The sequence below is a fragment of the Mesocricetus auratus genome, unplaced genomic scaffold (assembly GCF_017639785.1).
Source record: "Mesocricetus auratus isolate SY011 unplaced genomic scaffold, BCM_Maur_2.0 Super-Scaffold_100010, whole genome shotgun sequence".
Lineage (NCBI taxonomy): Eukaryota > Metazoa > Chordata > Mammalia > Rodentia > Cricetidae > Mesocricetus > Mesocricetus auratus.
The window spans coordinates 22,866,881-22,879,498 of NW_024429194.1; the positions used below are offsets into that span (position 1 = coordinate 22,866,881).

General features: G+C 43.9%; 1 protein-coding gene across 4 annotated transcripts in view; it reads right to left on the bottom strand.

Annotated features, from left to right (window-relative positions):
* Eif4e2 (eukaryotic translation initiation factor 4E family member 2) overlaps positions 1–12,618 on the bottom strand; it is a 30,319-nt gene that overhangs the window by 11,204 nt on the left and 6,497 nt on the right. For 2 of the 4 annotated variants that reach the window (XM_005082239.4, XM_005082240.4), the window contains exons 2-7: positions 12,179–12,293; positions 9,895–10,029; positions 5,509–5,613; positions 3,975–4,127; positions 3,742–3,878; positions 1,937–2,199 (exon numbers count right to left, since the gene is read on the bottom strand). In XM_005082239.4, the coding sequence (XP_005082296.1) occupies positions 2,127–2,199; positions 3,742–3,878; positions 3,975–4,127; positions 5,509–5,613; positions 9,895–10,029; positions 12,179–12,293 (718 nt within the window). In that variant the 3' untranslated portion in view covers positions 1,937–2,126. Of the gene's footprint in view, positions 1–1,936; positions 2,200–3,741; positions 3,879–3,974; positions 4,128–5,508; positions 5,614–9,894; positions 10,030–12,178; positions 12,294–12,618 lie in introns of those variants that run through there. The other 2 variants (XM_040753103.1, XM_013122147.3) reach the window with 1 other exon arrangement.

Consider the following 12,618-nt stretch of genomic DNA (forward strand, 5'->3'; position numbering starts at 1 on the left):
GCACCGCACTCCACTATGGAAAGAGGGCCCCTTTGCTATTCCTGGCCAGATGCAAAAGGAATCAGTGAGGCAACTCCAATAAGCAATTTTCTCACAAGACAGTGCTGTGTTAACAACCTTTGTGACAGCAGTTCCCTGGTGGCCCCAGAATTCTGGCTGTGTTATGAGTTTTCTTAAGTAGAGGATGCAGTGAGCCATTTGATGTAAGGACCCAAACCTATGAGAACTCAAATCTGCTTCATTAAGAGGAATCACCAGTTGGGCATGAGCTGGGCATGGTTGCACAAACCACCTCTAATTCCAGCACTCTGATGTGAAGGTGGGGGCCAGTGTGGACTACATGGCAAGTTTCAGAGCTGTGACCAGATACAAACAAGCGAGTAAGCTCCGTCCTTCTTAGTCAGCAGCACAAGGACCAAGCAAAGTAGCCTGTCTGTGGGGTGATGAATACTTCCTGCTCCACCCAGGGATGCTGCAGGAAACAGGCAGGGTGACCAGGGAAGGCTGGAAAGACAAACAGGCGATGGACACTAGAAATAGGCTCAAACACAGCAAGCTGGAGGAATGCTTGAGTGAAGAAGCTGAGCAACTCCTAAAAACATGCCCCTCACTCTATCAGCAGCCCTTATCTCTAGAATACTTGGGAGACAACCATTACTGCTGGCCTTCTCAAATCTCAGCAAATGCTGTTCACTGGCTCAACCAAAAGCCACAAAGAACAGACCAAGGCAGGAGCAGTGCTGACATCCCATATGTGGCCAGAATCTGAAGGGGGTCTCAGCTCAGCCTGCTGCTGCTAGACTCTAACTCTGGTAAGTGGCATCAAGTTTATCCGCTGGTGCAGTCACAATGCACACATACCTCACAGTGAAAGATAGGGCAGAAGGCCCAAGAAAGCCAATGTTTGACAAGTGTTCAACAGACAACAGTCTTTCTGAATCCCAACAAATCTTTTTCTAGATATTTTAGCCAATTTGGAGAATGTGGTAAAGCAGCACTGGCATGTGACATGGAGTCTAAGGTCTCACTATGTTTTGTGGACTCTTGAGCCACACAAAGACTAAGGTGAAGTTAGCCAGCTGCTATTATGGAAGTGTGCTACTGCCAGATTGGATGAGGCACTCAGGAAAACTCAACCTTTAGTTACCTCCCACTCAAGCAACCCAGAGTTCACAAAAATGCTTTTTAATATTTAGTTTTGGGGGTAGAAACTCTCCATGCAGGTTAAGGGCCTGACAGCCAAGCTGCACACACATATAAGCAAAGCCATAGTACTCACAAGGCCAGTGTACATTCAGATGACTCAGGGGCGAAGTCCCCCAACATGAAGGCACCTCTCACCTTAGACCTGGCACAGTAACCCTGGGCTGGGAGGATGGAAGGGCTCTCACCAAGCAAGACTACCAAAGAGGAAGACAATCTACTCTGCAAGGAAAGGGAGGAGGCTGCCAAGCAGCTTTGGCCCAGAGAGAACACCCCATTAGCACAAAGCAAAAAAAGTATTTACATACAGCCACAGACAGACAGAAGCAGGGCTTTAGCTCCAAGCAAGAGATTTCTATGAACTACAGGCAAATGGAAGTTAGCAAAGAAATGTCAAGAATGCCCCCTTTTCAGCCTCAAGAGACTTTCAGGCTGGACCTGAACTCAGCCACCACTCTGGGCCAGCCATCGGTCTAACTGGATGGAAACTAGTACACTTGAGCACCAGGCAGTAGGGGCTTACTTTGAGAGCTAGATGTCACCTCATTATGTCAGACCGCAAGAGTCCAGGAATAAGGTACCATATGACTACACAATAGATTTGTGGATATGGAGCTGCATTCCCTGAATGGCCCTGCATGGAGAAGTCTGTGTGCCATCCCTTGATAATGGTGACAGTCAATCCAAAGGCCACATCTTGATGCACCATAAAGAGCAAGAGCATGAGACAAGCTGGTTTAGCACCATTTATTTGTGATCTCAGCTGTTGTTGTAGCTGCTGCTGTCAGCCTGTTCTCAAAGCATAACATGCTCTTCCGTTCCTCTTGTCCAGGACAGAAGGGTCTTCCAGGTGGCACGCCAACAGAACAAGAGACTCCGATGACGCCAGCTTCAATGATGGTGCCATCCAGAGAGGGAGAGGGTCATGGCACATTCAATCGCGGCTTCCAGAGGTTTTGAAAAAGGAGCCTTTGGGGGCCCAGCCTGCCTGGCATTCTAGTGGAAGTGCAAAAGGTAGCTCATTGGGAGAGGAAAGAGAGTGGGGAGCAAGGGAAAGTGGCATCTGGGTCTTGAGGAGGGCGTTACAGCTGCAGGGTAGGAGCCCCAGAGGCTCCTAGGTCCTGGAAGGACCTGCTCAGGGGCTTTTACAAGTCAAGATGAACTGCCTCCAGGTATCAGAGAGGGAGAATACTGGGGAGTGAATGGAAACTACCCCTTTCTTCCATAACCAGGGTAAACGGGAACCTAGCAAACAAGAATCCTAGGGAAAGATGTAGACCTTCAGAGCTTGGACTAAACTTAGCAGGAGGCCACATACTACCTCTATCCTGCAGCAGAGAGTAAGACAGACCTACCCTAAGCAAAATAATGCTGGTACAGGATTGCTGAGACAAGCAATTAGGGCCATAGATGGCAAATGAATGCTGGTGGCTCCAGTGAGTCAGAGCCAGCCACCAATTCCCATGGCAGTACTCCCAGTTAAAACTGGCACCTAGCTGGTATAAGCAAACTCCACCCACATCCTATGTGAATGCATGGGAAAGACAGTCTCATATAGTCTACCTGCTGAGGAACACAACTACTGGCTCACTGTTAATCTTGAATAGGAATGGCATGACGATGACATTGTACTAATGATGACAGCAATAACATTTGGTCCTATAAGAGCTTTCTTGCTCTGAGGACCCTCAGTTACAAAGATTAAGCCAGCCTTACCACAACCTTACTATTTATTCCTGTACTCCTGTCTTATAGCTGGAGAAACTGAAGTAAAGCTGTAGAGACTTGCCAAAGGCACATACTGACTCAGGGCCACAGGAGACAATAAACATAAAGAGACCTGACTCCTGGCTGGCTGGCTTCCATCCACCGTTGAGACAATCTGGCCACTCCCATATCCTACTCATAATGACTTGAACTCATCTCTGTCACAGAAGGAGGAAGCCCTCACCAGTGACTCTCAATGTGGAAAGCATTCAGTGTCTTCTTTGTCCTGTGACTCTACCTTCCCCTCCGTTCTCCTCTCTCACAATCTACCCTGCTTCCTCTAGATTTCAGCTCTATAATAGAAAGTGGAGTCACAATCTGTGATAAAAAGTAATCTCCCAAGACAAAGAAGACAGACTAAAGCTAACAGGTTAAACAGACATGCAAAGGTGGGGTCAGGGTGGGCAGGGAAGAGGATTTTATTATTTAATGAAATTGTCTTTAAAAAACAGCCATGAAAAAAACCACTGAAAGAGCTCTGTCTTTCATTTTAAAGTAGTGGTTAGCATTGGTAAGACAAGACAGCCTATAAAAATGAAGCCAGCACAGGCAGGAAAACTGGGGTCCTGCAGAAGGGCTCTCTGCTCCACAACACCTCACAGTAGGTCCACACTAACAAGAACTTCAGCAAGTGGCCAAAGCCCTGGAGGGGCTGGTGTGTTCCTCCTCCACAAGTCAGGGTCATGTATGACCACATGCGTCTGGGCCCAACTATGGAGCTATTTCTGCTAAGCTCAGGGACCTGTCCCCCCCAAACCCCCCAACACGTACTTGATGCTGTCGGTGTGAGTTTTGTATTCCATAATGGTGTTGGGAGGTAGGTTAAGCACGCGCCGAAGAGTATCCCGGATTCGGGCTGTGGTTGCTTGGTCACTGGCGGTCTTATTCCATATAGAAATAATGTCCTCCTAAGGGAGGAGCAGAATGAATTATCAAACCAACCAGAAGCAGCAATAGAGTAGCAGCGGCAACACAAGAAAGAACACTGGCCTGGGCTGACTTACCTGAAAGCGGACAGAGACCACAGCCCCGCAGATCTCCTCCCCAACCATGAATTGCTCCCCCAGCATGGCCAGGATGAGATTCTCCCAACAGCGGGACGCTAAGCCCTTCCGAAGTCGAATGATCCACTTGCCACCGTTTTTATTTGCATCATCCTATAGAAAGACAGAGAGCATCAAGGTGAAATACTAGTCCAGTGCCATCTTTGAACACCAAAGGAACACTTCTGAAGACCAGGGAAGTCCAGTCACTTTCTAATTCAACCGTTATTTCAATGTTATTGAGAGAAGAAATAGGAGGGGAAAAAAGTAAAGAAAAAAAGGCAGGCATTCTTGATCTAAATCATTTTCTTAAAAACACTAAATAGATTTTTCCAAAAAGAATCTACTTTTACAAGAACTATTTTAGGAACCAAAAGGAAATAAAGCCACATTTCAAACACAGACCATAATCACCATTTGCTAAAAGCTGACTGACACTAAGCAGCAAGTATATAGACAGAAGCTCAGGTCTTAACAAGTTAACGACAGCCAATCTAGTGAGCACTACTGCAACAGTGCACACAAGACAGTGAGAGAGCATATGGCTGGAAACCTGAGGAAACGCACATGCTGGTCTTGACATGCAAAGCAGGTGAAGGATGCTCAGGACACTGGGAGGAACACGTCTACACAGAGTCAGGGATATGTGAACAAGGGAAGGGAAGATTTTGACATCTTCTAGAACACGGTTTCCCCAGAAGAATGCTCTGGCACTGGAGCATGTGTTGCACAAAAGTGCAGTTAAGTAACAGCTCTGCAAAGAGATCACAGAGCTTATCTGTTACTCTTAAGTTTTTTTCTTACCTCTTTATTCCTATCTACTAAGCAAATGCATTACACATACATGAGTTCTATGGGAACAAGGACATTTAAAGTTTTTTACTCCTATAATAACACCATTTAAGTGACAGCACCTATGATGGTTTGAGTTAAGAATGGCCCCCATAGGCTTATATATTTGAATTCAGTCAGCAGGGAGTAGCACTACTTGAAAGGATTAGAAGGATTGAGAAATGTGGCTTCGTTAGAGTAAATGTGTTGCAGGGGTGGTGGTGGTGGGATGTTGGGGTTTCAAAAGCCCATGCCAAGCCCAGAGTCTTTCTCTGTCTATGGATCAGGATACTCAGCTACTGTTCCAATGCCTGCCTGTATGTCACCATGTTTCCCACCATAATGGACTAAACCTCTGAAACTGTAAGCAAGCCCCAATTAAATGCTTTGCCTTATAATAATTGTGTTGGTTGTGATGTCTCTTACAGGGATACAACAGCAACTAAAACAGCACCATCTTGCAACCACACCCATGAATACATGCAATTGCATCAATTCCTTTTCCCAGAGGTGCAAGACTCCCAAGAGTTATCGAATAGTGCTACAGCTTTGAGAGAAAACTTCAAAACTGTTTTAATCTTGGTAGGGCTTAAATTTAAAAACAGAAAGAGAAAAAGGAAAAGCAAATCTGCTCCTAAAAGCAGCCAGAGGCATCAATCCTCACCTCCCACATAGGCTTAATTCCTTCTTTGAAGAGATGAAAGTCACTGTGGCCTGTCAAGTCCCCAGGACGTACCATGTGGCTGTAAAACTTCCAGAACTGCTCCACCTGCAGAAAGTAGAGCCAAGAGTACAAGAATTGTATCTCTTTTTTGAATACACACAAAGCTGTGTTACTGAGAACAGAAACATGGCAGACACCCTACCTCAGCTATCTTCTTTGGGGACACATTTCATTTGGAGCAGGGTAGACAGAAGAGCATATTAGAAAAAAGTCTTATATTTTATTTGGCTTGAGACAAGGTTTCTTTTTTTTTTTTTTTTTGGTTTTTCGAGACAGGGTTTCTCTGTGGCTTTGGAGGCTGTCCTGGAACTCGCTCTGTAGACCAGGCTGGTCTCGAACTCAAAAAGATCCACCTGCCTCTGCCTCCCGAGTGCTGAGATTAAAGGCGTGCGCCACCAACGCCCGGCGAGACAAGGTTTCTTATGTAAGTATACACTACTGAGTCTGGCAAATATAGTTTTTTTTTTTTTTTAGCTAAATGGTCACCTGACCTCTGAAATTTCAAATCTAATATTATAACCACCCTTTTTTTGTTTTTTTAAATTTATTTTTCAGTTTAAATTTAGATAAGAAACAAGGTTGCTTCACAAGTAAGTTCCAGGTCCCTCTCCCTTTCCCTCCCCTCCTCCCATGGCAAATATAGTTTAATCAAAGGAAAAAAACAAAAGCAAAACAAAACAAAACGATAACAGACAATACTTTGAACAAGGATAAACTCTGGGGCTGGAGAGCTGGCTCAGGGCCAGGTACCTTGGTTGACCTTCCAGAGGACCCATATTCAGTTCCTAACTCTCACATGGCAGCTCACAAGCACCTGTGATTCACAGTCCCAGGGGATTCAATACCCTCTTCAGACTTCTTTGGGCACTGCAACATGTGGTTCACAGATACCCATTCAGCCAAACACTAATAAAGGTAAAACTGAAATCTAAACAAACAAACAAAAAAACTGGCCTTAGCCAGCAGCTTTAAGGTAGCAAAACAAGTCACACGACACATATCTCCTCCCACCATGCAGTATCAGCACCAGCTATTTGTACAACTGAAATCTGTCTGAGGTATGTCAGGCACCACAGGGCTGTAACTCCATATACTTATACAGTCAAATCTAACTTTTTTTCTATATTTTAAATGGAGTCTCTCACTGTAGCTCAGGGTGGCCTAGGGCTGAGGTTTCTATCCCTCCTCTCAGCTGGAAAGATTATATTTCTCCTTGATTGAGCTTAAATTTCTGAAGAAAACTAGATCTCTATTTTTCTTTCAAATGTGTTTATATACTTGTAATTCCAGCATTCAGGAGCTACAGGATTGGGATTACACACACAAATGGAGCTACACAGAGAGACGCTGCCTCAAAAACAAAGGACTGGAAATCCTGACGCTCAGTGGTTAAGAGGACTTGCTGCTTTTCCCAAAGGACCTGAGTTTAGTTCCCAGCACCCACACTGGGTGGCTCACAATTGCCTATAAACATAACACCAGGGGATCTGATGCCCTCTTTTGTCGACACTTGGCAGGCTCTGTCTCTGTCTCACAATTGTCACTTTGGTCCCTGTGATCTAGAGAGCACACCTGTATGCATGCACAGTAAGGAAGCACTTTAGGAAGTGGAGACATGGAACAGCAGCCAACTACTGGTTAACTGTCAATACCACACTCGACAAGACTATGTAGCAGGAAACAGGAGTGGTAGAGATTCAGGTCCCTGTGAAATTTAGAGAAACTGACTTCCAATCACAGGAAATAGTTGTTCTCTCTCCAGCCTGCCTTCCAGAACAGAACATGTGAAAGGCTTTTAATGCAACACCTTATCTCTGCAACTGCTAGGCCTATCTGTACATACAGAAATTTGGAATATTAAGTGGTCATACACAATGAGCAGTAATCTAAGCTTTTTACCCACCATAACGACTGAAAAACTAAGCTCCTGAGAACCAAGGCTAATTGTGAACTAGGAATGGAAGAGTATGGTGCGGACAAAATGCATTAATTCCGTAAGCAAGAATCATTTGATGGTTAGGTCTCCAGATCTTACAGGCAAAATATATAAATTTGTATTCAAATCACAAAAGATAAACAGCTTAAGAAATAGCATTAAGAGGCTGGAGAGAGATCTCAGTGGTTAAAAGCACACACTGTTCTTCCTAAGAAGCTGAGTTCAACTCCCAGCACTCACATTAAGTGGCTTACAACTGCCTATAATATCAGATCCAAGGAGACCCAACACCTCTGAACTCTGTGGGCACTTGCATTCATGTGCACACCCCATGTAATTAAAATAATAAAAATAGCATTAGACTTTGAAAGATGTCTACTTTTTAAAAAGATTTCTTTTTAATTATGTGTGTATATCTGTGCACATGTACACAAGTCCAGATTCAAGAATTCCTGGGAGCTGGCATTACCGGAAGTTGTGAGCTACCTGACATGGATGTGGTGGGTCCTCTGCAAGATCAGCATTCTAGTGAGGGGCTGTGGTTTATGGGTACCATTTCTCAAGGCAAGAGATTCACAAGTTCCAAGTCAGACTAAGGTCAAGTAATGCCCTGTCTCAAAAACACAAAATCACAACCTGTGCTGGTCCCTGGCTCTGTGCTAGGCAGACTCCCACCTTCTCAAATGTATGAGAAAAGGAGCTGCAATGGCTCTTAGTCCTTTCTCAGCCTTCGTTCTGAGTCAGTGAATAGTACTTTTGCCTTCAAGTGGAGCTTTTGAAAAGATATCTTTTGCACTGGACTCAGTGGCTAAGGGTATTTGCTGTACTTGCAGACAAGTGGAATTTGGCCCTCAGCACCCACAACAGGAGGCTCATATTAGCTGTAACTCTAGTTGTTGGAAATCCAATGCCGTCTTCTGGCCTCTGCGGGTGCCCACAAGCATGTGTGCATATATACACATATACATAAACAAAAGTTAAAAAAAAAAACCCTTTAGGCCAAATGTGGTGGCAGAAGCAGGAAGATCTTGTTGAGTTCAAGGCCAGCCTGGCCTATATAGTGACTTCTAGGTCAGCATAGCCAAGACTCTGTCTCAGAAAGGAGGGGAGGGCTGGAGAGGAAAGAGGGAAACAAGAAAAGGAAGAAAAGAAACTTAGAAAACAAAATAAAACACTGGAACTATTACTTTGGATTTGAAAAAGGATTGATGTTATCATTACTTCTTTGGGAGGGATTTAGTATCACAGACTATTCCTCTTTTAGATTTTTCAATGAAACAAGGTTTCTCTGTGTAGGGCTGTCCTGGAAATCACTTTGTACACATGGGTGGCCTCCAACTGCCTCCGCCTCCTGAGTGCTGGGACTGAAGACATGCACTACCACTGTCTAGTCACAGGCTATTTCTTAATATTGTGGATTATGACAGCAGACTTTAGGCTCTATCCCTTGTCCACTGAATACTGACGGTGTTGATGGCAAACCTCTGAATGCCACAAGGAAAAAAAACAAAACATAAAATTCCCTTGTTTCTTTGAGGTAAACTCACATTTCTTTTTTTACATTTTTTTCTGTATAGGAGAGAAAAATGCAAGACATAATCACAGTCATTCCAAAATAATTCAACAGAACTCTGAATGAAAACGTCTTCCTAACATAGTGGCTGCCACTGTACTTGGAAACTAGTCTACAATCCCACACAGATAATTAAAACTTCTCTGATGGCTTCTGTGTTAGAAATAAACAGATAAATTGGGTGTGGTAGCTCACATTTGTAATCCCAGCACTTGAGATAGGACTATGGCAAACTTCAGGCCAGCTGGGTTAACCAGCAAGACCCATTCTTAGAAAACTGATTCTGTACACAGACTGAACATAGAGCATACAGGAATACAGGAAAATCTCTATTGAACAAGACACACTGGTATTAGTTGTATATAGTCAGGGCATCCGAATTTACAAATGTAGTAAAGGTCCAGGAGGGAGGGTAAGGATGGGCTGTGGTGAGGAGCCCAAGCACTCTGTATTGTCAGAATCCAATCTCATGAGGAAAGATATTATCAGTAAATCTGTCTCTCTTATGACACTCTATATCTATAAGGACTCAATAACTATCTGCTAAAATAAGAAACCTCAAACCAAAACCCTTTTTATTTTTGTATTATGCCTTTCTGATCAAAGTTACCTTCCCATACTTAGATTACCTAAATGTTACCTATGGGTGTCTAATGATAAACCTATGAATTGAACAAACATGACCTTAGGAGTCCAAGCCATTCAAGTAAAGAAACCAGAATGTTTAGCAGGTTACTAGGAAGGTAGACACAGTGACAGAAAGAAACGAAGGTACTAGTGCTGTGCCAAGGAATATTCTACCAGACTAAGTACTCACAGAGGCAAAGGTGCCAATCTGCTTGATGTTCTGCTCATAGCTCTGTGAACTGGTAGGACGGCCGGGGGTTCTCCTAGAGTACCAAAAGGTGTAGTTGTACTGCAGGGGATGTTCTGCTGGTCCAGGGACAACAGCCTGGGAAGTACAGAAGGTTAATTTAGTTTATGGCATTTGTCACAATGATGTGAGTCCAAACATTTAGCGTATTGTCTTTAAGATTTACTTTTGTTTTTTTTATTTGTGTGTGTACACATTTACATGCTTATGCATGCATGTGGGTGCTTGTGAGGTCAGAAGAGGGCTTATGACTATCTGGCATGGGTGCTGAGAACCAAACTCTGGTCTGCAAGAACAGTAATGCTCTTAACTACTAAATCATCTCTTCATCACCTTGTTTCTAAAGTTTTGATTATCATCATGTATATGTGTGAAAGACAGAATGGGGGAGCATGCATGCCACGGTGTGTGTGTAGAGGTCAGAGGATGCATGCCACGGTGTGTGTGTGTAGGTCAGAGGATGCATGCCACGGTGTGTGTGTATGTGTGTGTGTATGGTCAGAGGACAACTTGCAGGGCTGGTTCTTCCCTTCCCACTGTGAGATCTAAGGACTGAACTCAGATATCAGGTTTGTGTCTGATGAGCCATTTCTCTGATCCCTAATAAACATTTTACAGTGTCACACCTACTAAACATGGTGGTACAAATCAGAGGCAGACAGATCTGTGAGTTTTGAGGCCACCTTGGTTGACAGATTGAGTTCCTGACCAGCCAGGGCTACACAAAGAAACCCTGTCTTGAAAAATGAACAAAGAAAGTATAGTTCCCTTCCCACCTCCACAACTGAAAATAATACCATAATCTCAATTACTTGCGATGTGCTGGAGTCTGCTCACATAGTACATTATATTCTTCAGTTGTTAGATGAATCTACATTGCTGTCACACAACTTTCTGCCTTTCTTATAACACCATGGGCATTCATTATCTCAGCATATGCCCACTCCAAGGTCTGCCTCCTCAACATTCATTACTAAAGATTGGCAGGTCACTTAAAGCTGCCTGCTAGTACCTCAGCTCCCTATCTGCAAGGTGGAGATAGCAGTGACCATCTCAAAGGGTCACTGTGAAGAACAAATGAACTAGAAGCACAGAGTGCTTGGGCATTGCCTGACACAGAGCAAGTGCTCAATGAACATAAGCTCCTCAAGTCACAGGTTCTCTCGCCCTTGTGACCCCCCCACCCCAAGACAGGGTTTCTCTGTGTAATAGCCCTGGCTGTCCTGGAACTCACCCTGTAGACCAGGCTGGCCTTCCTCTGCTGGAAATAAAAAGGTGTGTGTCACCACCACCCAGCCCCCCCTTTGTTTTTTTTAGCTTTTCAAGACAGGGTTTCTCTGTGTAGCCCTGACTGTCCTGGAACTCACTATGTAGACCAGGCTGGCCTCAAACTCAGAGATCTGCTGGTCTTTGCCTCCTGAGTGCTGGGATTAAAAGCATGTGCCACCACCACTCATACTTTTGTGACTTCTTACTACCTAGAAGTAAATGCTTATATTTGGCAGACATTCAGGATAACCAGATAAATAGGGCTGTAATACTGAAAAATCTGACCCACTTATCTTTCATTTCCTAAATTCTCTCTATCCCAAGCTACTTTTCAATGTGTACTACTGTTGACTGAAGAGTCTAAAACGGCAATGTGAAGGGTTTAAAGAAATCCCAGTTAAGAACCTTGACTCCATCTCACATGAGGATATTGTAAAGCACGGTAGCACCCCAAGACCTCATGACAAGAGTTAAAGTTCTAAGTTCCAAAATGAGCTCTTGTCATTCCACAGTTTTTTAAAACTTGTAATTATAAATGAATACTAAGGATTTCTCTGTGACATTTCAATACACACATCCACCAGGCTTTGGTCAAACCCAGCGACCCATGTACTTTTTTTTTACCCTCTTCTTCCTTCTCCATACCGCGCCCCCACCCCTTTTTCAGTGCTAGGGATTGAGCCCAAAGCCTTATACCCTCCTACAAAGCGGTACCCCTAGGCTCACAATCTTTTGGTGTTTCTGTATGTGTGTGTATGTTCATGAGTGTGTGCACGAGAGCACGTAGAGGGAAGAAGTCTTTCCAGACCTTCAACCTTTTGTTTTTAGAACAAATCAGAGATTACAAAAGAGTTCCTGCCATCAAGTTAATCTGCTATCTTCAGATAAACAGACTCCATGAGACAACCCAGGCCTACATCCAAAGGTAACTACACCTGGATTATAACCCAAAACATACCTTCCTCTTGCCGCTGCTCTGGCTCTTGTCTCGTTCCGTTTTTTCCTTCTCACCATCTTTCTGTGTGCTGTTTTCTTCATTCTGATCATGGTCTCCACTGTCGTCATCTTTTAAGCTAAGTGGAAAAGCAAAATAATGTCATTTCATGACTAAACTATTCTTGCTACCTAACGAAACTATAAGGTCACAGAACTACCATGAAACTATAAGGTCACAGAACTACCATGTAACTAGCCTGAAGGTGCTCAAACCACAAGCCTATGAGATGCAACCATGAAAAGGGCCAAAGGGAAATCAAACTAGAACTAAATAACAGCTACTATTAAATTAGCTAACCTGTGACCTCCAGCCATCAGTCTTTCAGTTTCCCATCAACAGCACAACAAAGCAATTAAAGGGGTGGTTTTTGTTGTCAAAAATAAGCCAGTAATGAGACTTTC